We start from the raw sequence: 26327 nt of genomic DNA on the forward strand, positions 1-26327 counted from the left end.
GAATATGAGCCACAATATCCGCTACTGCTAGCGAGGTGTTAACTACAGCACTGCTTAGCGCAGACTTCTTACCCGTCACAAAGGAGTTGCACTTGCGCACCAACCACACCTTTTCCACTCCGATAGGCTACTTCCGTAGCTGCGGGACTCCCTCACATCTATAACATTCAACACTACGTTCCCTAACTACGGACCAAGCCATTTGTGGTACATTTTATAACAATCATTTCAGTAGTTATTTAAATTCATAAGCATAATTTAAACAAGATCGTTCAAAAGTTCATATAAGTGATGTATGTATACATACTCAAAGACTTTTCATGACAGCTACAACATTCTACATAATCAACACTACAAACTGACATACAAATATCGATGCATATACAAAATAAGTCGAAAATAGGTGTCACATCTGTTAGAAACGTCCGACAAGAAATAATTACAGACCTGTTACACTTGAAAGCTATCTGTTAGAAACATTTTTCGTATTAAATATCACAACGTGAGTTTAAAATCACTAGGATGCCGCAAAGACACTATATGCACTGTTCTCGTCTACAAAGGCGGTCTCATCCTAGGTTGCATAGTAGAAGCGTATCTGTATAGTGTACTCGGAGTGCAGATCCCAGCTGACCAGCCACCTAACGGGACAGGTAAAGCTTCAGCACGCTTGCCCATACGGATTAGCACAAAAATGTACACCCTTCCACTGTATGCTTATTTACGTGGACGCCACATTGAGCTAACATGTTTCTGTATCTAAGTTCAGACGTTTCTGTCTTATTTTACCGAGGTGGCCACTTCTAAGCTGCAAAATCCAGACGTTTATGATGAGAACACTGCTTCGTAGCGTGCTTTGACGTAACATTCTCTTACGTGATCTTTCATCTCTGCAGATGTGTCACTTTCTGACCGAGATTAGTTCTGTTGCTCTGACTGGAGCTTTGTTCTTTGTTCAAGGATCAATATTGCGGTTTCATTAAGTCATCTGTGGACATAGGTCACGATGCAAGGGATTTCTCCACTTCTTTAACAATATCAGAGTGGTTTGTGAACATATGTTCTTTTGATCTGAGTTTGATAATATCTGGTACTGTATTCCAGCGTCGTGCCATCGAGAACGTGTGTAACTTGTTAGTGAATTTTCATGATTGTTTATTAAATAATAACGGGAATTCATTACAAATTTCTCACTAATTGTTTCAGCCTCATCTCGTTTGTAAAATGTTACGTACTTCATGATCAATTTACATGTTCTCCCCAATCCGTTGTGTGCTTCGTAGTTGATGCGCGGACAATTCACGCAATACTTCCTGCCATCAGAAAACTGCTACCCCTATCAACTGCTATTTGCATACAAAATTTTTCTTTATTTGCCGCCAAATAGGGTAGGTGTGAAATGCAGAGAACTACGAGACAAGTTGTGCAATCCTGATTAAGTTGAGAATGGCTTTGTGACTTGATTTATGATTTTCACGAATACGTGTTAGGCTATTCAAAGTGCAATGTACATCTTTATCTCGTCGCACTTACCCTTTCAGATCGTGGTAGAATGACTGAACGCCTTGGTCGTAAATCTGCATTACTTAAACACGTGTGGAAAACCTCTTTCTATTTTCAGTTGGGATGTGAAGGTTTTGTCTACAACTGAGTATTACATTAATAACGACCAGATAGCTTTGCTGGCCATTCAAAAGTCGTCATCTTGCATTACAAGAAGAATGTATTCACGAAATTATACTGAGTTATACTAGTTATACACTCTGCTTAGGGTGAAAGAGGTAGTAAGCGGCTTTTACTCTAGAGTTCCTCTTAATCTTTCATATCCTCTGTCTTTTAGATGCACTTGTTGAGCCCTCTTGAGCCTTGTTGAATTTGGTTTGCTCACTACTATCACATACCCTCCCAAACTTTCCTACCATCCTCCTACATTTTCCCGTATTGGTCGTTTCTCAGTACAATGAGTGCGTTTCAGTATACACTCTAAGACAAAAAAAAGACGCACCCAGAAGGAGTTAAGCAACCTGGTCATAAATCGATATTCATTGTATTTAATCTTGTCTTCTTCTGGCTATTTTTAATTGATGGTCGTATTAACACTTCCATGTGCTTACGTGGCTTCTTTCCTGTTCTAGCAGTAGGCTTTATTATGAAGCACACATCGAAGTATCTCAGGAACGTGGAACAAGGCAAAACTGTCCAGAACCCAGGTTAAATACCGTTTTCTTTTATAGTGAACTAAATGTTGTTGATTTACTTCTCTGATAGAAATTAATCACCGATAAAAAAGTGTTTCATTATATGGTTTTATAGTCTTGGGCCTAGCAAACTCAAATGTACTTTGATTATATTTTAAAATCAATTTTTCGTAGCAAAAACGACTTCAACGCTTGCTTTCTACAGCAACCAAAGATGCTAGTCTGATGGTTAATATCGGCCGTTTATTGAACAATGGACTATCGCTGCGCTGCACCACAAACGACTTAACATTTTTCTTTTCTCAATACAATTTCAAAATGACTCACTCAAGGTCAATTAAACTGATTTTTCACTAAACTAGTCTTGATCTGCATTTTAATTAAAACTGAAACTCTTTCTTAGCTAAATTTTCCTCGTATAACGTCTTCATGTCTTCGTAATATAGGTAGGGTATTTTTCACAAATTAAAGTTGTCGTTCCTTTTGATCTCATATACTTTCACAACTCGAGATACATATAGCTCACACGAGCTAACACTGAACTAGGATGAACACTCATTGAGGAAACAAGGTGATCTAACCGAAATGAGCTAATAAAATAATCTGAACAAAGTGAGAGAGAGAGAGAGAGAGAGACACTATTGTCTCTACTACTCATAGATTAATAGAAACAACCGAGTTCCAATCTAGAGTATTCTTACTCATTTACCGTTTTAGGGTTATATTGTATTGCTTTTTTTATAACTAATACCTAAATTTTTCGGTTAAATTAATTGGAGTTTTTCTAGATTAAATTACAGCTTAAGGCCATTAAAGAGTGATTACATCATACAGCTATCGATAGAAAATGCAAAACTATAAATATGTGTTTGTCATTGCATCAGTCGTTGAGGGCGATCTGAAAGTTACATTATTCCCGAAGAATCAAATTTGCCAAGTCCGACAGTAATTCCTTTTATTACTATTACCAGTTCCGATAGATAAATGCAGTCATCATCGAATACTGTAACATTATTAGATATACGAGAACATGTAATCCTTTTTATTACTTTTATCAGTTTCGACAGATCTATGCTTTCATCATCGGATCCTTTAACATTCTTAGATGTACATCTAATAACGTTACAATATCCAATGCTGACAGCGTAGATCTGTCGAAACTGATAACAGTAATAAAAAAGAATTTCTAGCTGTCTTGTAAAACTTGATTTTTCAAGAATCATAGAAAATGGTAAAATTTGGCGGCCGTTGGATGAGTGTGTGACGCTGTTGAGCAATTTCACCGCGCAGCTGGCAAGGATGTTAACCAGAGTACATGTCGGTACCCGTGTATAAAGTCGTCGCGAATATCGTTGCGTATAGTGTACTCAGTTCAGCAGTAATTATGCTTCGCAGTCAGACGCGTGAATAATACACTCAGACACCAGCATCTGAAAGAAGAAGTGTAGTTGGGGTCAAGAAAGCCAGTTTGTGTAATAGGGGAATCGTTCGACATTTGAATAGGAGCTATGTTGGCAAGAAATAAAACTATTCGACGATGGTGGCAAGAATGGGCGAAACATGTTCGCACTCAGCGTCAAGAAGGAAGTGGTCGAATTAAAGAGGCGACGAACAATCGTCAGGGCGGTTCTCAGAGATCCATCATTATCATCGAGACAACGTGCAACTCACAGAAAGCAACGTGCACTAGCATTGACATGTATTCTCCAACAAGGCCGCTTGCAGTGGTGTCAGACACATTCAGCCTGAAATCTCATTGACTGGAGTATGTCTTCAGCAACGACTCCGGCTTCGAAATGAGCCCCGATGACCAGCGAAATGCCCCAAAGAGCAGTGGGATACCAACCTGAATCTCACCCTACTATACGGCCCGACAACAACACTCATCCTCATAATGCTGATACATGGTGAAACAACGCTCTGGTGTGCGGTTTGCGGTTTTAAATCACCTCGAGGTACAACCATGCGGTGCATTTGACTTGCAATCGTCTTACGGTGGCGTTAGCAGCAGTCCACATATGCAGAGGTGTGTTGGTGCTTGTCAGAGTACAGTGTATCGAGTAAGTGTTTCCAGACGTGCTAATGGTGACTGTGTGTTGAATATGGCTCAAAGAACACATGTTGATGACGTTGTGATGGGTAGAGTTCTAGGGCGACTGGTGACTGGTCAAACACAGCAGGTTGTAGCAAGGGCCCTCTGTGTGCCACAAAGTGTGATCTCACGATTTTGGCAACGATTCCAGCAGACAGGAAACGTGTCGAGGCGCTACAGCACGGGACGTCCACAGTGGACAACACCACAAGGAGACCGATATCTCACCATCAGTGTCCGCAGACGGCCACGGATTACTGCAGGTAGCCTCGCTCAGTACCTTACCGCAGCCCCTGGAACAGTTGTCTCCAGACACACAGTCTACAGACGACTGAACAAACATGGTTTATTCACCTGGAGACCTGCAAGGTGCATTCCACTGACCTCTAGTCACAGGGTAGCCCGTAAAGCCTGGTGTCAAGAACACGGTCATTCGAACAGTGGTCCTAGGTTATGTTCACGGGCGAGTCCATTTAGAGCCTGAACAGTGATTCAGTGATTCTCGCTGGGTTTTCATTTGGCGTGAACCAGGAACCGGATACCAACCCCTTAATGTCCTTGAAAGGGACCTGTATGGAGGTCGTGGTTTGATGGTGCTGGTTAGTATTATGATTGGTGCATGTACACCCCTGCATGTCTTTGACAGAGGAACTGTAACAGGTCAGGTATATCGGGATGTCATTTTGCACCAGTATGTCAGTCTTTTCAGGGGCGGAGTGGGTCCCACCTTTTTCGTGATGGATGAAAACGAACGGCCCCACCGAGCTGCCATCGTGGAGGAGTACCTTGAAACAGAAGATATCAGGCGAATGGAGTGGCCTGCCTGTTTTCGAGACCTAAACCCCATCGAGTACGTCTGGGTTGCTCTCGGTCGACGTATCGCTGAACTTCTTCAAACCACTACGACACTTTAGGAGCTCCGTCAGGCACTGGTGCAAGAATGGGAGGCTATACCTCAGCAGCTGCTGAGTATGCGAACCCGTTGTGCAGCCTGTGTACGTGTGTATGGTGATCATATCCCACATTGACGTCGGGGTACATGCGCAGGAAACAGTGGCGTTTTGTAGCACATATGTTTCGGGACGGTTTTCTCAACTTCCCCAATACCGTGGACTTACAGATCTGTGTCATATGTGTTCCCTATGTGCCTGTGCTATTAGCGCCAGTTTTGTGTAGTGCCACGTTGTGTGGCACCACATTCTGCAATTATCCTTAATTTTTGAGCATGAGTGTAGTGCTCCGTTGGTTGTCATCCGAGGCATCCATACAGATCTGTGTCGTGTGTGTTCCCTATGTGCTATGCTATTAGCGCCAGTTTTGTGTAGTGCCACGTTGTGTGGCACTATATTCTGCAATTATCTTTAATTTATGAGCATGAGTGTAGTACTCCTCTGGTTGTCATCCGAGGCATCCATACAGCACAGCGGTACGTCGACGATATTTTACTCCTCCTTATGTTGCTCTTCCTGGGCTTACATTTCAGCTAGATAATGCCCGCTCATTCAAGGCGAGATTTTCTAATGCTTGTCTTCGTGTTTGCCAAGAGTCCAATCATGGCCAGCAAGGCTACCGGATCTCTTCCCAATTGATGAAAACGTTTGGGTCATTGTGGCCAGTGCCCTTCAATCAGCTCGAGATTTTGACGATGTAAAGAGACAATTTTACAGAATTTGGCATGCTATCCCTCAGAATGACATCCAAAATGCCTGTCAATTAATGACAAGGTGCATAACTGTTTTGCATAAGGGCCAAAGATGGGGCAACGCGTTATTGACTTGATCAATTTGTGAAAGTCTTTCTCTAGAATAAATCGTCGTTTTTTTCTGAAATTGTAATCATTTGTTTGTCTCAACATGTACATCGTTTACTTTAATTATTCATTTATTGTCTTAGAGTCTAATTGCCCAAAATCATAAGATTATCAACAACATTATATCAATCAATCGCCACAGTTTCTTTATAATCTTTTCTGTCACCATCATCTGGGTTGAATGGGCTTTTTTTCTTGTGACAATTGGTAATCGCATGATTGAAGAGATTTTTAGGAGGTAATCTTTTAAGTCACCACAAACATGTTACTTGCATCAGAATTTCAGATTAAATATCTGAGATTAGAGCTCTGAATTATTGTGGCTCTGACAATCACTTTATTTTCACGAGCTTCATTAATGCAGTTGATCCATGTACTTGTAATTTCACTCACAGAATGACTACATTATTATCCAAACGTACAGCGGTGCTGCATTATTAGTAGCTATAAAAATTTATCCGAAAAGTATTTAATGAGAGGGACAGCAGTTCATGTCTGAAACTGTATTGAACCTTTTATAGTGGTGTGAGGACTTTATAAAAATTAATATAGCTTTTTATAGTGTCTCTGTGGACGTTATAAAAGTTAATATCGTTTTATTTTTCATAAGGTGCGAAGGAAGAGTTTTTTATGCAGTTTTATTTCTCTGGTTCGTTATCAAACTGTTTTTCTTATGCTGTTATGTGTTTTCTGAAATCTAACAACGTTGACCACTTGGAGTTGGTTGTCATATTTTGGATAACAGCCTTCCTGAAATGTGTTACCAACAAATATACATATCGTTGTTCAGTGGTCCTTGAAAACTGTTTGACTTCCGCAGACAAGACGGGAAATACAGCAGATGCCTGATGAAGGCACCAGAGCAAGAGAACGAAACAATGTCCTGTATCTACGGCTGGGACTACGACACCACATGGTTCTCCATGACAGCCGCATCCGAACAGAACTGGGTGTGCGATAAGGAACTGTACCCGAATACTGTGTATTCCGTGAGCCACATCGTTTCCACCGTCTTTGGGATACTTCTCTTTTACATTGGAGACAGGTGAGTGCTTCAGAACATTGAGTACTTCACAAGATCATTAAAATACACCAACAAATTTGAATACGAAACAAAGCTATTCTTCGTGTACGAAAGATGAAAAATTTTCCAACAATAATTTATTAATTATCTCACATCTAAGTCACAGATGTTATTTTCCCGGGAGACTGGAGTCAATCATACAGTTTTGTTATGTATGTTTCTCTGCTGTTCACAAGAAAATGACAAGTGGCACCAAAAAAAGAAAGTGAAGGGCAGACCTAGAATGACTTTAGGTTTACTTTGCTACTAGAAGACCGCACTCAACGTCTTGTTTCCATTACTTATTAGTTCACAGTACTCTAGTTGATTCCGGCATTTATACAACACACAATTGAATCTAAGTAGGAGGAGAATCTTCGTTGCTGAAACAAATTGGGTATCTTCTTGGAAAAAGTGAAATTTTCTCAGTCATGCAGAAAGACATAGTAGGTTTTATGTAGAATTTTTTTTTTTTTTCACTGGCGGTTCTTTTCGATGAGTGCACTGTGCGTAATGGTTTCCCAGTGAGTAGATTAGATTCCTGCAGTACGATTGGCGAGGAAAAAATAACTACCCATGGACAATTGCCAGAAACAAGAGGTTTTCCACTATTCGTTTGTCGAGATGTTGGAGTAGTTGGAAGTAAGACGGTACCAGATCTGGTGAGTGTGGTGGATCCAAGAAGACATAATTCTAATGTTTCTCATTTGGCATTATCAAACCACGTTTATGTGGTCGGTGTTTTTTTTTCTCTTCCAATACAATCCTTGCGTCACAAATTTCGCATCCAATTACCTTGGAAGACTCACTATGTATTTGTTATCAATTTTTTTCGTTTTCAGACTATTAGTAGAAATATTTATTTAGCCCTGAAGAGTTCTGGTCATAATTTCGTAATTTTAAACCACATTTGACACATTCTTCAGTTTTGTTACCCTTTAGCCAAAACTGTCGCAATATTCACCAAGATCACGTGTCTCACAACGATATTCTCTTCAGCGAAGATCAAGTAATCACTGAATATAGTTAATATTCTCTCAACGACATTCTCTGTGCGCTTCATTCACTTCTCCAATCTCATAGCACTTCATGTTAACATCTGATCACTAAATTGTTCTTTAACCATGATGCAGTCAAGTTGTTATTTGATCATAGCTGTCAAACTTTTTCAAGTAGGTCCTTTGGCAAGAATGTTATGAATTACAAGAAAGTGAATTAGCTGAGATATATCTCATCACTAATTTTGGTTTCAAAGAGAATGTAATGTTGTTGCTTAGTTTGATTCAGCAAGCGTTGCTGCTATTCAAGACCATAAAAGTGGGTTAAAACCTGTGAGCTATCTGAGGAAGTTAACCTTGCATTACTGCACAACTGTTTCACCAGGTATCCAGTCTAGCTTACCAAATTCCCAACCAGACTAACATTAATTATAATCTTTTAATAGTCATACGACAACCAGTGATATATATATATATATATATATATATATATATATATATATATATATATATATATATAAGAAAATTTAAATAAAAATAAATAAATCAGTTTATATTTGGAAATTTATTTTAACATTGATCATTGAAATTTCAGCATATTAAACTTGATTCATAACTAAACTGGTGCCTTATTTAGGATTGTGAAAATGTGAGATTGTAATCTAACAGAACACATCAAATATGGAGCCAAGATTGGGAGACTGCATACAACACTGCATTCATAAAATAACACACGAAGAACGTTGAAACATATGCAAGAGGAAATTAACCACAACCAACCGATTCAATTTTCATCCAAAGAAGTTACGTTTGTAGCGCAATCCTGTCTGTCATGTAATTACCACACACTGGTATACTAAATTCATACTAACTCTCTGTGAAATCTTCCCGAAAAGAATAGCTGAGGGCTACTTTGATGATTACACCACATGCTTCACGTGGTCAACTTGGTTTACACAAAGAGTGTAACTCCACAATAATTTTGATAATTAAAATAAATCAGATCGAAAAGCAATTTACAAAAGAAAAACCTCGAACTGGTTACTATCGTCTTACTATTAACCTGATGGGTCAAAAAATTGTATAAGCACGTGGTACTGGTCTCACAAAGTACACCCCACGAGGGTTGAACATAAAGAAAAGTTGCTATATTGAAAAATATTGTCAAGACGAGACGTTATAATCTCACGCACATTCGCATTTAAGATTGATGATCTTAGTTAGAGTTACTGATCAACACGTGGTTCCACTTTACTCACAAAGTAGTGACAAAGCAACTACCAGAATATATTCTGAACTTCACACTCGAATTACACTGTGTTGCAATTTAAGATAACATTAGATATTTTAGAGCTAAACCTGAAATAAAGGTGATTAAATTTTCAGTTAGGCTGATCTTAAGAAATCCATTGTCCTACGGACTTAGCAGACACGCGCTTAGCCGGAGATCTTACCACTTCATACGCTCGCCGCGGACAGACTGACCTGCAGGGTTCCTACCGAGCGTACTTCACAAATACAAACGGAAGTGACCAGAGAGGCAGCTCCCTATACCAACATGACAAGGGACGGACAGGACCATACTAAGAATAGAAACCTCTTTGCTTCTAGAAAGCGTAGCTACCTGTTCCGACGTTGGTCCTACTGTTCTCTAGCAGACAGGCTTGTCTGCTACCATCAAGCATGCAACTAGAAATACATTTGCTCATTCATTCTTTCACACAGAAGGGAAGGGGGATGACAGTATCTTATCATATACAGTGTATAAAAGAAAGCGGATGTAGGTTCCGTATGAGACTGTGTGACATGAATTACATATAAACTGTGTTTTAAAGTGTAGTAGTGTGACAGATCGTTCTTGTTTATGTGTAAAAGTAACACGTTTCACTGCTCAGTCTCCTCCCAGATAGTCAGAAACACCACAGTAAATTTAGAAGACGAATTTATGCCGTAAATGACAACAGATTTAAGAAATTAACATGAAAAGAATCCAACAGAGACCTTTCAATATCAAACTGTTTATTCACAGATTTTATACCCCTTTATATACACTGCTCTACAAAGGTTTGGAATACTATCGTAAAATATAGTCTACGATATTAGAGGCTTCATTGACCTAGGCACGTCCAGTTAGAAACGATATACTGGCCGATGTTTACTACTGGCATGCTTTGTAGCCATTTTTCAGTCATATAAATACACCTCTGACGCAGCGGCAGATCGCGAACAGTCCAGTATCACCAACAGATTAATTCAGTTTGTGTTGAGCACTACAGTAACATGCCACTAAGACGCATACAACACTTTGATAGGATTATGGCTTTAGTTTTAGCAGGTCATACGTAGCAAGACGTTGCCAATCGGTTACATGTCACTCGAAGTAGTCTGTCTACGGTGTGGAGAAAGTACACAGAGTCGGGAACTGTCAATAACGTACCTCGCAGTCGTCGACCTTTTATGGCAGCACCAATGCAGGATTGTTTCCTCCAGCTGTCGGCTCGCGGGCGGCCAACATCAACTGCCAGGCAACAGAGATTCATATCTCAGAACAAACAGTGCCTAGAATATTGCATCAAGGTGGTCTTCATTCAAAAGGCCCATGAGAAATTTTGCACTGAACCAACGGAACTGACGCAATCGAAGGACCTGAGCTCTTGTACATCAACACTGGACCCTTGTGGATTGGAGTATGTCATGTTTGCTGACGAGACCAGGATTGTTTTGCGACCGGATACTAGACGAAGAAACAAAAGAGATACTTCAGTCGCTCCATAAAAAGAGGAAGTTCGAAAATGATCAGGAAAATACAGGAATACAGAAATAAAAGTAGCTGAGAAATGAAATAGATAGGAAATGTAGGAAAGCTATCACGAAATGGCTGCATGGAAAGTGTCAAGAAATCGAAAAAGAAATTATTGTCGAAAGGACTGACTCAGCATGTAGTAAAGTCAAAACAACTTTCTTTGAAATTGAAAGCAAGGGTGGTAAGATTAAGAGTACAACAGAAATTCCACTGTTAAATGCAGAGAAGAGAGCGGATAGGTGAAAATAGTATATTGAAGACCTATATGAGGGGTAGGATTTGTCTGATGTTATAGACGAAGAAAAGGAGTTGACTTAGAAGAGAGAGGGGATCCAGTATTAGAGTCGGTATTTAACAGGGCTGCGCAGAAGGGGTATTGAACATTCCATTAGTTTCTAAAACCATTTGGGGAAGTGGCAACAAAACGACTATTTATGAGTCTGACGACATACCATCTGACTTCCGGAAAAATATCATCCACGCAATACCGAAGGCTACAGGACCTGACAAGTGCGAGAATTACCGCACAATCAGCTTAACAGCTCATTCTTCCAAGTTCCTGACAATAACTATATACAGAAGAATGGAAAAGTAATTTGAGGATATGTTAGATGACGATCAGTTTGGCTTGAGGAAAGCTAAAGGCACCACAGATAATGGAAGCAAGACTAAAGAAAACTCAAGACACGTTCGACGTGGAAAAAGCCTCGACAATGTAAAATGGTGCAAGGTGTTCGAAATACTGAGAAAAATAGAGATAAGCTATAGGGAGAGACGGGTAAGTTACAATATATACAAGAGCCAAGAACGAAATGCTCGGATTAAAAAGGGTAAAGACAGGGATGCAGTCTTTCGCTCATACTGTTCAATGTGTACATCGAAGAAGCAATGATGGAAATAAAGAAAGATTCAGTTAAGGAATTAAAATTCAAAGTGAAAGCATATCAATGATATGATTCGCTGATGACATTGCTATTCTGAGTGGAAGTGAAGAAGAATTACATGATGTGCTAAATGAAATGAACAGTCTAATGAGTACAGAATATGGATTGAGAGTAACTCGAAGAAAGACGAAATTAACGAGAAGTAGCAGAAATGAAATTTAACATAAAGATTGATGGCCACGAAGTAGATAAAGTTAAGCAATTCTGTTACCTTGGCAGAAAAATAAGCAAAGACGGACGGAACAAGGAGGATGTCAAAAAGAGACCAGCACAGGCAAAAAGGGCATTCTTTGCCAAGAGAAGTTGACTAGTACCAAACATAGATCTTACTTTGAGGAGGAAATGTCTTGTAATTGTAAGGTAGTGAAACGTGGACTGTAGACAAACCGGGGCAGAAGAGAATCGAAGCATTTCAGATGTGGTGCTACAGATGAATGTTGAAAATTAGGTGGACTGATAAGGTAAGGAATCGGATAGGAAAGGAATACGTATAAAACACTGACAAGGAGAAGGGACAGGATGACAGGACATCTGTTAAGACATCAGGGAATGACTTCCATGGTACTAGAGGGAGCCGTAGAGGGCAAAAACTGAAGGGGAAGACTGAGACTGGAATACATACAGTAAAGAATTGAGGACGTAGGTTGCTACTCTGTGATAAAGAGATTGGCACAAGAGACAAATTCGTGGCGGGCCGCATCGAACCAGTGAGAAGACAAACTAGCCTTTGGAGAAGCGCTAGTCGATACCAGGAACGCTGATAAGTTCAGAAAATCCATCCGTTTGCAGGTGGAAGTGTAATATTCTGGGTGGCAATATTGCTGGAATGGCAGACTCCTCTAATACCCATCTATGGCAATTTGACTGGTCTTCGATACCTGCAAGAGGTCCTACAAACGATTGTAAGGCCCTACAGACATGAAGTTGATGCCAACTTCACCCTAATCAATGATAATGAAAGACTACTCCGACCTCTAGTAGTGTCAAAGATACCACACCAACTGAATGCATTGGCCCTCACAGCCCCCAGACATGAATTCAATTGAGCGTGTTGAAAGTGCTCCTTGCTTTGCGTCCGGATCCACCTGAGAATCTTCAGGACCACACCAAAACTACCATTGAGGAAAAGGAGCTCATACCCCAAGAGCATGCCTGCAGGTTGGAAGAACTCATCCATGTGAGGGGTGGACATACTCGCTGCTAAATATTGATAATTATCATCATGTGATAATGATTTTCACTGATTTTGTTTTCAAGATGTTCGCTTTGGAGGGGGGCCTGCTTTGTTTTTTAATGAGTTTTTGTAACTAACCAAAATCGTTCTTGTTTTCAGAAGGAGTTATGTTTATTGTGTGTACTACAGGAAGTCATTGTAGTAAACTCTACGATATTCCAAATTTTTGTTGAGGTGCGTATTTCATCACTTCATTAGTATCCTCATTTGTCTGCTCTCAGTTTTACCGTCAACTCATGGGGAGTGATTTGTGGACCTGTACAGTCTTGCTTGACATTGGCTTCATTTAACACCTAATGATAAATCCATCAATATCTTGTTCGAAAAAGATTAATTTCACATTCGCTGATCTATTCGTAGCATAGCCTGTACTTGGAGATCAGATCCTGGTGCTGTTATTTTTGTTCTATTACATATAGTGAGGCACCGTAGTTTATGAGACATCTCACCTGACGATTTTAAGCCTAATAATGGAGGTACTGTTATAACTACTCTCCTTTGACAATGCTTGTTCAACAGGTAATTTATGTAGCCTGAAATGTGAAACTTTAGGTCTTTGAGCGGCAGCGCCATTTCCTTTAATATAAGTTTCCTCTTTTTGGTAAGAACATGTCAGTGAGGAAGTCACTTGGAACAATTCATTAAGTGCTTTGATGTTTCCGTATTAGAAATATAAGTCTAGAAATTGTTACGAAACGAATTTATATCTGTGTACAGAAACTACCAAAATAATCTTATTGTTTTCCATGAGGATAATAGTAAAATTGCGACTTCAAACTGTCTTCCTTTGGGTTAAGTCATATTCCAGGTAATATAACGCTACTGAGGATGAAACTCTAGTTTGTAAATAGGTAGTCGGCAAACACTGGTCTTAACCTAGGGACACATTTCTTTCGGCAAGTTTACATGCTGTACTCACAGACAGTAAATGGTTGGATACTCCTTGGTGGCTCAAACTAGACGAAGAACGAACCTTTGTTGCCTGTTTTCTTTTAAACGATGTGTTTTATTGAACAAAACACCAGGCAGTGCATTAAAGACGAATCTGTCATCAGTCATCAATAAAGGCGATAATTTATCTCGCTACAAACATTTTCGAACACAACTTATGTCCCAAGGGTGAGACATTATTCACCATATAGTACGTTCATGACCAATTTATAATCCCATTCTTTAAACATTGAACCAAAAGATTTCGCTCAAAGTCGTTAGAAGAGAACAAAAACTGTATTACATCAGGCGACGAAATGATTGTTCCACACATAACGCTGATGGTGTTAGAAATGATTTAGGCAGAAATATAATGAATGACAAAACATTATGATATTATATCACACTGCTGCAATTAGTATGTATTTCTATGCTAGATGGCATGATCCATGAAGTCACCAGAAACTTATGACTTCTGTGATGGTTTTTGTTTACTCCGAATGTGTTTTTCTATTTCAGATTTGGACGCAGGAAACAGTTTCTGCTAGGCATAAGCGCCACGGCGTTGTCACAGACGCTGCTCCCCGTATCAGCGTCCGTGTTTCCTCTGTACATTGCCCTTTCCGCAGCCTCTGAAGGTGCACACTTGCCCATGTCAGAAGCAACCATGGCGACAGGTGAGTTAAGCTGGAACCATAATAGCGAAGCAGAAATATATCCTGTACTGCCGTTCCTATTTAGCGGCTCTCGTGCTCCATTCTTATTTTATATCGTATTGCAGCTATGTTTAGTAATACGGCACTGTCGATCGTTCTTCGTTAGGGAGATGGCTCTGAGCACTATGGGACTTAACATCTAAGGTCATCTGTCCCCTAGACTTAGAACTACGTAAACCTAACTAACCTAAGGACATCACACACATCCATGCCCGAGGCAGGATTCGAACCTGCGACCGTAGCGGTCGCGCGGTTCCAGACTGAAGCGCCTAGAACCGCTCGGCCACACCGGCCGGCATTAGAGAGACGATTAGTCACAATAACTGTACAGAAGGCTCTTTAGAAACCACAAGTGACACCACGGCACTCTCCACATCAAAAGAAGTTTGTCTCCATGAGCTTGCGACAGTACAAGAAGCCGCCTCGCGGAGCGAACGCCAGTAGTGAGTTTTACGACAGTTTGCAGCTGGGCGAGGAATGCAGAAAGATGGTTGATGGACACTGGAATCTGAGGGTTTTCCTGATGATGGAGCGTGCGCGTTCGTCTGAAGTATGGGCACGACAAATGCCAAATAAGGGGAACGCCAAAACAATGAACACTATACTTCCAAGAAAAAAAAAATCAAGTATCGTACACTAAATAAGTTGTGACGCTGCGACGAGCTCAATGCAACTTCGTGTATAACTTCAGGATAAATACACTCTAAGGCAAAAAATTAAAAAAAATGACGCACCACGAACGAATTATACGAATGCGACGGAAATCGGCAGATGTGATGTTCATGTGCAGACAGACAAATGAGTACAGTTTCAGAAAAATGGGATGATTCATTCAAGAGAAAGAAAAAATTGAGCAAGTATTAACGCGCTGGTACACCTCTGGCTGTTATTGGCAGAGCTGTTGGATGTCGTCCTGAGGAATATAGGGCCAAATTCTGTCCAATCAGTGTCTTATATCGTCAAAATTACGAGATTTTTGGACGGCCCTTGCCCATAATGCTCCAAATGCTGTCGACAGAGGAGAGATTGCTGGTCAAGGTAGTGTTAAGCAATCACAGAGGGCCCTTGCCCATAATGCTCCAAATGTTGTCGACAGAGGAGAGATTGCTGGCCAAGGTAGGGTTACGCAAGCACGAAGACAAGCATTAGAAACTCCCGCCGTGTGCGGGTGGGTATTTTCTTGCTGAAATGGAAGCGAATGATGGCTTGCCATGAACGGTAACAGAACAGGGCGTATAATACCGTCAACGTACCGCTGTCCTATAAGGGTACCGCATGTGACAAGCAAAGGGGTCCCTCTATAAAATGAAATGGCTCTCCGGACAATCACTCCTGGTTGTCGGGGCGTATGGCGAGCGACAGTCAAATTGGTATCCCACCACTGTGCCGGCCGTCTCGCTGGTCATTCAGGGCTCGTTTCGAAGCATGACTGATAACTTAAGACAGTTGTATTCCAATCAATGAGATTCCAAGTCGACGTCGTCTCTGGCGACGCCCCGGACTGTGATGGGATGCCGTTGGTTTACCAACCTGACTGCTGTCCACCATGTGGCCCGACAACCAAGAGTGACGGTCTGGCTACCATTTTTCATAGCAGAACCCCTTTCGTTGTTATCCGTGGCAAACGTACTGCACAGCGGCACGAAATCTTTCCTAACGGCACAGCGCGACAATTCAAATTTGAAATTCGTTACTCTTCAGTTTCTCCCGGTGTTTGTTGATTGAACATTCCATGAGTGTACTGCCAGTTCATAGTGTTCTACGGGAGCAGTATTAAAACGATTTGACCTATTTGTCATTGTCAGTTGCGTTGACGGAAGAAGTCACAAAGCCGGCATCTCGTGGTCGTGCGGTAGCTTTCTCGCTTCCCACGCCCGGCTTCTCGGGTTCGATTCCCGGCGGGGTCAGGGATTTTCTCTGCCTCGTGATGGCTGGGTGTTGTGTGCTGTCCTTAGGTTAGTTAGGTTTAAGTAGTTCTAAGTTCTAGGGGACTGATGACCGTAGATGTTAAGTCCCATAGTGCTCAGAGCCATTTGAACCAAGAAGTCACAAAGGAAGTCGTCGCTACTGCCTTCATATCAAACACTTGCGCATTATCAGGAAAAGTCTGACGAATACTGAAAATGCCTCAAGTAAAAACTGCCTTTTGCTGTTGTATAAAACATTGGTATTAATGGGGACCGTCAAAAACGACCTCGGTTTGCGGAATGTCAGGATATATCAGATTCCGTACAAATATGACAAGACATCCATTGAACAAACTGTGCGCACTGTCAAAGATCGATGCCGCGAACACCGTTGACAAACTCGAACAACGTATGCCAACATGTCTGCGGCCGCAGAGCATTGTTTAGCAGCGAACTACGTGATGGAAATATAACTTATCAGGATTTTAGCAAGTACTTCGAAATACTGGGATCGTCACTGGAGAGGGCATCGAAATTCGTACCAGGAACAACCTTATTAGCCTGCGCTGCGGCTGTAATCTCAGCAAGGCCTGAAGACCAGCACTGCGTCTCATCCATATTTGACAATGAATAATAATGGAGAAAACAGCAAACACAGCAGTGTGGCGACTAGGGCGGCCAGAGGTAACTGCATCCACGCTACCCCGCCTACTTGTGCAGACCGCGGAGGGAATGGCTCGCGGGGCGAGGGGGTATAAGTTAACTGCTCGCGCTCTGGAAGTTGCACTGTAGTAATGTGGCGCCTAATCGGCCATTCTGAGTAGCAGTATTTCGGAACACATTTCTGCGGCGTTTCAGTTCCTCGGGCAGATTGTGAGTCTGTGAGGGTACACGCCCTATGTACTGCTGTTTTTAGTACCCCACTCATCCGTGCAGGGTGATGGCAGCTGTCTGCATACAAATACAGGACATTATACACTTTCTTCCGACACACACTGTGGCCCAGGGTGCTACCAGCTGTCCTGTTTTGATCATGACGTCTTTCTCCTGTTTCATTCTGCTTAGTGAATTTGATGTTCAAATTTCTGGAGTTCAGATGTGCAAGGAATTCAAACAGTTTCTCCCTTCCAAGGGGACAGATTACGAACATGTCATCTGCATAACGGAAATAGAAGGTGGGTTTCCATGTGGATGACGGCAGGGCTTTTTCCTCGCAGTGCTCCATACACACGGTGGTCAGAAACAATCCGAAAAGCTTGTAAGAACGTCGGGATGTCGCAGGGTAGGTTGTGCTGATGAATAATTGTTAAGGAAAAAACTCGATACGTTTCAACGTTAATTACCTCCGCAGCTCGTGGTCTAGTGGCTAGCGTTGCTGCCTCTGGATCACGGGGTCCCGGGTTCGATTCTCTGCCGGGTTGGGGATTTTCTCTGCCAAGGGACTGGGTGTTTATGATGTTCTCATCATTTCATCATCCTCATCATCATTCCTGACAGTGGCTACTTTAGACCGTGTAAAACAATGGGCTGTGTAAAAACTGGGATTTTGCACGGGCACTGATGACCGCGCAGTTGAGCGCCCCACAAACCAAACAGCCTCATCATCATCAACGTTAATTAGCGTTAAACTCTGCCAGTCAAGCCATTCTGCTCGCAGATTCAAGCGGCCCGCCATTCACAGTTAGAGTCAGTTGTTCTCACAGCGAAGATAATACTACACAAGACTGCTCAGCCTTTGGCTCGCGTTCGAACCTTACAAGCGTCACATGTCTAGTTTTTATTGCTCGCTTTTTCCGTGTTAGGAAACGAAACGAAGAACTCAATTAGCGCCATAGACTCTGGCGGGTCGCTAGAATCCATGCACTCAACTACCTGATTATCAAAGTACATTGATAACTATTTCCCAGCATGACCTACCACGCAACATCCTTACAGGCTGTTTTTTTTTCACACTGTTCCTGAAGACCATGTATAGAAATTCTCTCCCACAGGCTACAGTCCGCTGTCTATTGTGATCCCTCCGTTTTTCATATTATTTTCCATTAAATAGAAAATATGTGGAGGTCAGGGCGTGCCTGAAACGGTCGGTGGTCTTACTACCATATATGGTATGGTACTGTTTTTAAGCTCAGTATTAAGTAAAATACAAATAGCAACACATTTATTTTACAGACATTTAAATTTTTAATATATTCAGTTGCGTCGTTAGTTTCCATCAGAGAACTGTTGATGGTTAGCCGATATGTCCTGTTGGGAGAGTGTGCGCTTTGGAGATGGAGACTTCCCTCATTTATAGAGTCACTTCGTCATGTTTCGTGCGTAATCGGTCCATATTCTGCGTGACTTGTAGAAGGAAGATTCCCTTCTTATGCAGGGTAAGTTCTAAAAATGTGGTGGAAAAGTCTCTCTCTCCAGTCCTGTGGTTGTTATTCGGTTAAGTTAAACTGAGGCGTGTGCAATTCCACGGCTGTTTTCATGGAAGGTTTTCTTGACCGAAGCTGGTTTTGTTTCTCGGATAATTGGATCTTGATGGACAGGGATGCTTTGTATGTGTTTGAACTCAAGGAGAAGAGCTTGTTTTCGTCGGCTAGGGGTGGAATGTGGCTCATTATTGGCAGCCATTCGACGTCGGATGACTTTAGTGTACTCTCATTGTGTTCTTCAGCTTTGTGTTGAACATTTGTGTACGCGCGCTATTGATCCTTACAGAAGCACCATATTCCGCAGCAGAGTAGACTAGCCCAACTGCTGAAGAGTGCGGAGTTTCAGTAGTGCAGCCCCAGGTTGTTCGACACAGCTTATGTAGTATGTTCTTATGGAGGATGTTGTTCCTATTTCATAACTTCGCTGAGATGTTTTCCAGATGCTTCTGCTAGAACAGTGTCCAGTCCAATGTGACACTTAGATATTTCGGGAGTTCTAGTGACTCTCACAGGGGCACACTGGGGTATTGCCAAACAGTGTCTCAGCTCAATAGAATGCCTGAGTCCATAAAATCTAAGTGGTAAAGATTTCTTTATGACCCCCTCCGGCAAGTCAGCGTCCATGAGAAGCAATCTAGTCCTTTTCTCCACCTTCTCGGTGGGCTCAGCATTGATCTTCTTGTAGGAGTCGTCACCTGGCAACCTCTGCCTCTTCTCAGTGGTGTCTTTATAGGAGAGAACAACAGTAGCTTTGCATTTTTCAACTATGGACTGGCAGAACACACGTGGACTGTTCGATCAATAAATACGCCAAGAAAAACTGAAGAATCACCTCAAATACTTTTATGGGGAGGAGATGTACCGCAGTATGTGAAATTCAACAAGCTGTACAACGGAAGATGCAATTAACTCTCTTGAATTTGTGAATCAATGTTGTACTGAGCATGCTGTGCCGAGCTAAGGTCACACAACACATCGATTCAGTGGCAGCCAGGAGAGTCAAGAAGTGAGACAGCCTTCCCTTGGTATGTGGTGGGTACTCTTCACTCGACGAACTTCAGTACAGCTCACAAGAAATTCTATTACTACCTTTAGCACTAGTCAGTCGATTTAACTTCAAGAATGAGGACTGGATTGATGATTTTATGTGGGTGACAACCGATTCTGCACACAGAAAGGGTAGGGGACGTCTAACTTCAAAATCTTCACGCTTCGTAAACATACCATCACTGGAGGCCCCATACAAGAGTCTCATCAATGTAATATGCCGCTAAATAACGATGTGGTCCTCCCTCCTCCCACCTTACTGTCCCCCAAGTGCACACGAGTCACGGACAGCGGCATGCAGCTAAATATATTGCTGCACGGCTAACGCCTGAAGCAACTGAAGAAGTACGTCGTGAATCTTGTCGTACCCCGACGATAAGTTTACGAAGTCAAACATTACCAGCTGAGAGAGGGACGCCATCCGTGAGCTGAGAGACTTCAGTGAGACTGATGTCTTAGCTGCTGACAAACGCAACGCTACTACCGTTTTCTCCCACATGGAGAAGATGTAGAGCCTTCTAAATGATGAATTCTACAGAAAGATCAACGCTGGGCCTATGCAAGAAAGCGGAAATCTGGACCTGGGCGCTTTTTCAGGGACCGGATTTACTAGAGGGGTCATCAAGAAATTGTTACCTCAAGGACCAGTCCCGTGAATACTTTATGGATTCCGTAATGTTCAGAGGAGTATAGGGTAATATCAACAGCATCAGAAACTGTGAATAATTCGCCGGCCGGAGTGGCCGTGCGGTTCTCGGCGTTACAGTCTGGAACCGCGTGACCGCTACGGTTGCAGGTTCGAATCCTGCCTCGGGCATGGATGTGTGTGATGTCCTTAGGTTAGTTGGGTTTAAGTACTTCTAAGTTCTAGGGGACTGATGACCTCAGATGTTAAGTCCCATAGTGCTCAGAGCCATTTGAACCATAGGGTTGTTCTCACCAGAATCGACAGCAATGCAACACCGACTACAATCGTTCAGTTATACGTACGGACGTCACACACCAAAGATGAAGACATAAAAAAAAGTATACGAGCATATTTCATGGGTAATTTAGTACGTAAATGGAGACGAAAATCTAATAGTCAAGGTGGACTGGAATGGGGTCATAGGGGAGGGAGTGGAAGAAAAAGGTACGGGAGAATATTGGCTTGCTACTAGGAATGAGAGAGGAGATAGAATAATTTAGTTCGGCAACAAATTTCAGCTAGAGGAGGTATATTTGGAAAATGCCGGGAGATACTGGAAGATTTCAACTACATAACGGCATGGTCAGGCAGAGATTCCGAAATCAGATACTGGATAGTAAGGCATACACGGAAGCAGATATAGAGTCAGATCACAATCCGCTTGTGGTGAAGAATAAGCTTAAGTTTAAGAGACTAGTCAAGAAGAATTAATGCATGAAGAAGTGGGATACGGAAGTACTAAGGAACATGTCTGAAACAACAGACACCAGGCATGAATATAATTGACACACCTCAGTGGGCAACGAATTCACCTTCTTCAGTGAGGATGTACAGGTGGCGCTAGGTGGGAATGTGGGTCCGCCGTGACAAGTGCGTAGATAGTCTGCGTAGTTGCTGCTAACTCTGTGTCCATGTGGTGCAGTGGTTAACGCAACTGCCCCTTAAGCAGGAGATCGTGGGTTCGAATCCCAGTGCGGCACGCAATTCAACTTTCGCCGCTTGTTCCACATAATGAACCGATGCAACTTCCCATTCTCCCCCCTCCATCTTCAATTTACATATTTCTGTACGTTCTTCTCGCATTCACAGCGCAAAATTTGCACCTGGCCGCCAAAATCGGAAACTATTTTCTCCCAGCGTAAATCTGTGTTCGTTAGACACCATGCACTGGCAGTACATCCATGCACTATTGGATCAACCCAACCTTCAATAAACGATCATTTTTTTGTGAAATCCTTGTTAGCCAAGTTTGAAAAGGGTCCGTTTATCTTACACTTGGATTTTTATATTCGGGTTTGAAGATGGCCGTAAATGGTCGACTCTTGTTACCTGCTTCCTCCCTATATGCGATCTTGGCTAATAAAGATTCCAAAAAAGTCTGTACCCATTGAAATAACATCTCACACACAATTTCAGGCAATTACAACTTTAACTCTGTTAATCGGATGTAAAATTGTTCTACACTGTAGATGTTGGTCTAGTTGATATTTATATTCGTAAGTGATATTGACAGTCTGCACTTTCGTTCTCTGAATGATTATGTCACTTATCGTGAATTAATGTGGTGTCAAATGAACTTTGCCTGCACGTGTTTCTGTATTTGATGCTCTTATCACACTATATACTTTAATTTTTGGAAATTTACATATGTGAGTGGTGTCTGTTCTTTCGGACATGTCGCAAAGAACAGACACCATTCTCAATTCCGCAGCCGAACATATACTTGATGAAATGAAATAAATTCTGACATCGGGCGCAACTGACATTGAAATGAATTCAATGGCGACAACTGAAAATTTTTGCAGGATGGGTATTCTAATCCATATTTCCCGTTACACGCGAGCGGTCGTCTTAGCCACTTCGGCTACCCGAGAACGCTGTCCGTCCAAATCAAATCCCCATGTTGTCACACACTACGTACTTAGCGCTCCATGTCCATCATACTGACTGCTCGCCGCATCACGCTGTGTTCACGTAAGACTTCACGAGAGAGAGAATGTAAACGCACTGAAATGATCTTATGGCATTCAAGGTATATACTGGGTGACTCACGAAGATATGCAAAAAATTTTAATATGTTATTCTACAAGGAAAATTAAAGAAAAAAGTTCATACAAACGTAGGTCCGCAAATGTTTAGTTACGGAATTACGGCTAATAAAAAAGTTTGCCTGAAATTTAGCAACTTCGCTAATATGAAGCCATCGCAAAACTGTACGAGGTTAAAGCACGATTTCCATTTATTTTGTTGTAATTGGTCTGTTTAATCTAATAAAACGTTTGCCAGACGTGTATCTGCGCTAGTTTTCCAGAACATCCGGAGAAGCAAAGACGTAATTTCGTAAAAATTTTTATTTATCAGTTATTTAGCCCAATTTCTCTTTTAAATTCCAGAAAATTGTACGAAGTTTTCAACAGAAGTTGTAGAGAATTTTATTTTGTAAAAACTATGGTAATAACGTTGACTGAAACTGTATGAATGTGTCAGATAATTTGCTCTTATTAATACCACAGCACACGTGAGTTTGTGTTAAACCGGAAAAAAAACAAAGCTCAGTGTTAAGGAAGTTGTACAGTGTACACACTATTTCACAATGCATTCACAATAAATGTGCAAAAATGTCTCCACCGAATTCAATGGATTTAGCTGCCCGTGTATGAACAGATTTTGTTGCTCGTTTCAGTTTCACAGGGATGTCCTTAATTACGTCTATTGCATTCATAATGCGAGCAAGTAATGCCTCGCGTGTGTTGACTTTGTCCTCATAAACTATGTCTCATCCATCCCCATACATAAAAATCCATTGGTGTTATATCGGGCGATCTGGGTGGCCACAGACGAGTAGCAACACGATCAATCCATTTCTAGCGAAAATGTTCATTTATATGTGTAGTAACAGCGTTGGTGAAATGTGGAGGCGCGCCGTCATGTTGAAAATTCATTTGCAATCGCATAGCAAATGGAACATCTTCGAGCAAGTGGGGTATTTCTTCTTGAAGGGATTGTAAGTACGCCTCGCCAGTTAGACGTCCTGGGAAAGTGAATGGTCCAGTAAAGTGTGTGTTGATTATACCACACCACACATTTATGCTAAATTGCTTCTGGAAAATGCGTTGCACAGTTGCATGTGGGTTTGCTTCAGATCGTACGTGTTCGTTATGTGTATTGTTCATACCATCCCGAGTAAGCCCTGCCTCATCAGTAAATAAAATATATTTGTGTAACCGCAAACTAGTATTTAACCAGCTGCACGACTCGAAACGAAGGGCAGGATCTACCGTATGATGCACTTTTTGTTTATGGTAAGGATACAGATTACTGTACTTCAGTGTACGCCATACCTTAGATTATGAAATGCCTAGTCGTTGAGAGATACGTCGTGTACTGGTAGCCACAATATCATCATCATCGTTGCAGATATCGAGCGCTCGTACTGATTATAAACGCTAGGCAGAGAACCTGTCTCCCGTAACATTCGAAATATTCCGCTAATGGTTAGTGCATTCTGAATCCTCCGAGCTGGATAACGTACGCGATATTCGTTAACTGCAGCTATAGCATTACCACCACATTTGCCTTAAACAAACTCCACATCGGCGTATTCCTCTGTCGTATATTTGAAAGATGTCCCTATTCCATAAATAATCTACAAACTACAACACTTACTGTTATGATGACGACGAACGAGTCGTCGCGAATGTTGACTGGTGGCCAATGCTAAATAAAAACATCTAAATCACAGTAGGTTCGTCAGTTACGTCCATAAGGTTTTGGCTGCATGGTCTGGATCTGCTATGACTAAAATAATTAGAGGTCGTTGGTAGATAATTATATATATTGTACTTGTACTTGGTTGTACAGAATTCTTCTTGACTGCAAATATATAAACAGATAGCTATTGAGGCCTCACTTAGGCGATACGTTGCTAATCGCCTTGTTAGAGGTTGCTTCCTATCAGCTGAAGGCTTTGCTACTTTACTATTTGACGTACCGAGCAAGAGTGGACGCGACTTCGCTAGAAACTTGATACAAGCCGCGGAGCTGCGCTAGCGGCGCTGGTCGCGGCTCGCGGGTCCAGCGATACTAATACGGACCGTGGTCGGTAACTGCAACCCCTAACAAGAGTGGTATCAAACGTTGATACCACAGTTACTATGTGGTTTCACTTAAATACACTGTTGTTATTATGTTCTTTCACTGCAAAATACAGCAAACTAACTCATTTCAAGTTTAGGAAACGACTGAAACATCTCACTAACGGTTGCCAACAATGATGTAAAAGTTTCTACATTCCTAATGGAAAATAAACAAATTTACTCGCATAATAATCTTTGCTTCTCTGGATGTTCTGTAAAACTACAGCAGATACACGTCTGGGACACGCTTTATTAGATTCACCAGACCTATAACAATTAAATAAATGGAAATCGTACATCGTACAGTTTTGCCATGGCTTCATATTAGCGAAGTTGCTAAGTTTCAGACAAAATCTTTTAGTAGTCGTAACTCCGTAACTAATCATTTGCGGACCTATGTGTATATGAACTTTTTTCTTTAGTTTTACTTGTAGAACAACATATTAAAATATTTGCATATCTTCGTGAATCACCCGGCATGTGTGATGTGTGTTCTTTTGAAAATGTCCCTTCACAGAGTGGCTGTGAACATGCCCGCAAGAGTAAATATTTTCAGAATTCATACACATGTACGTAGATACTCCGCAAACCACCGTACGGTGCGTGACGGAGGGTATCCTATACTACTACTAGTCATTTCCTTTCCTGTTCCTCTCGCAAATAGTGCGAGGGAACAACGACTGTCGTCATGTACGTATCGTACAATCATCTTGACTATTCGCATATCAGAGCTGTTGACAGGAATATTATACATAAAAAATGGGAAATGAAATTTACGATCTACTAGATGACGATTAGTTTCACATTAAAGGGAAGTAAAGTCTCCACGGAGGAAGTACTGACGTTGGCCTTGACAATGGAAGCAAGTCTTTTTTAGGTAACAATTCTAAGTATACACTCCTGGAAATTGAAATAAGAACACCGTGAATTCATTGTCCCAGGAAGGGGAAACTTTATTGACACATTCCTGGGGTCAGATACATCACATGATCACACTGACAGAACCACAGGCACATAGACACAGGCAACAGAGCATGCACAATGTCGGCACTAGTACAGTGTATATCCACCTTTCGCAGCAATGCAGGCTACTATTCTCCCATGGAGACGATCGTAGAGATGCTGGATGTAGTCCTGTGGAACGGCTTGCCATGCCATTTCCACCTGGCGCCTCAGTTGGACCAGCGTTCGTGCTGGACGTGCAGACCGCGTGAGACGACGCTTCATCCAGTCCCAAACATGCTCAATGGGGGACAGATCCGGAGATCTTGCTGGCCAGGGTAGTTGACTTACACCTTCTAGAGCACGTTGGGTGGCACGGGATACATGCGGACGTGC

At 41.7% G+C, this 26327-nt stretch overlaps 1 protein-coding gene across 1 annotated transcript in view; it reads left to right on the top strand.

Moving 5' to 3' along the window:
- Positions 1-26327, top strand: part of LOC126176820 (solute carrier family 22 member 7-like) — a 122617-nt gene that overhangs the window by 47202 nt on the left and 49088 nt on the right. The window contains exons 3-4 of the mRNA XM_049924003.1: positions 6921-7145; positions 14592-14749. Coding sequence (XP_049779960.1) covers positions 6921-7145; positions 14592-14749 — 383 coding nt within the window. The remainder of the gene's footprint in view (positions 1-6920; positions 7146-14591; positions 14750-26327) is intronic.

The sequence above is a fragment of the Schistocerca cancellata genome, chromosome 3 (genome assembly GCF_023864275.1).
Source record: "Schistocerca cancellata isolate TAMUIC-IGC-003103 chromosome 3, iqSchCanc2.1, whole genome shotgun sequence".
Taxonomy (NCBI): domain Eukaryota; kingdom Metazoa; phylum Arthropoda; class Insecta; order Orthoptera; family Acrididae; genus Schistocerca; species Schistocerca cancellata.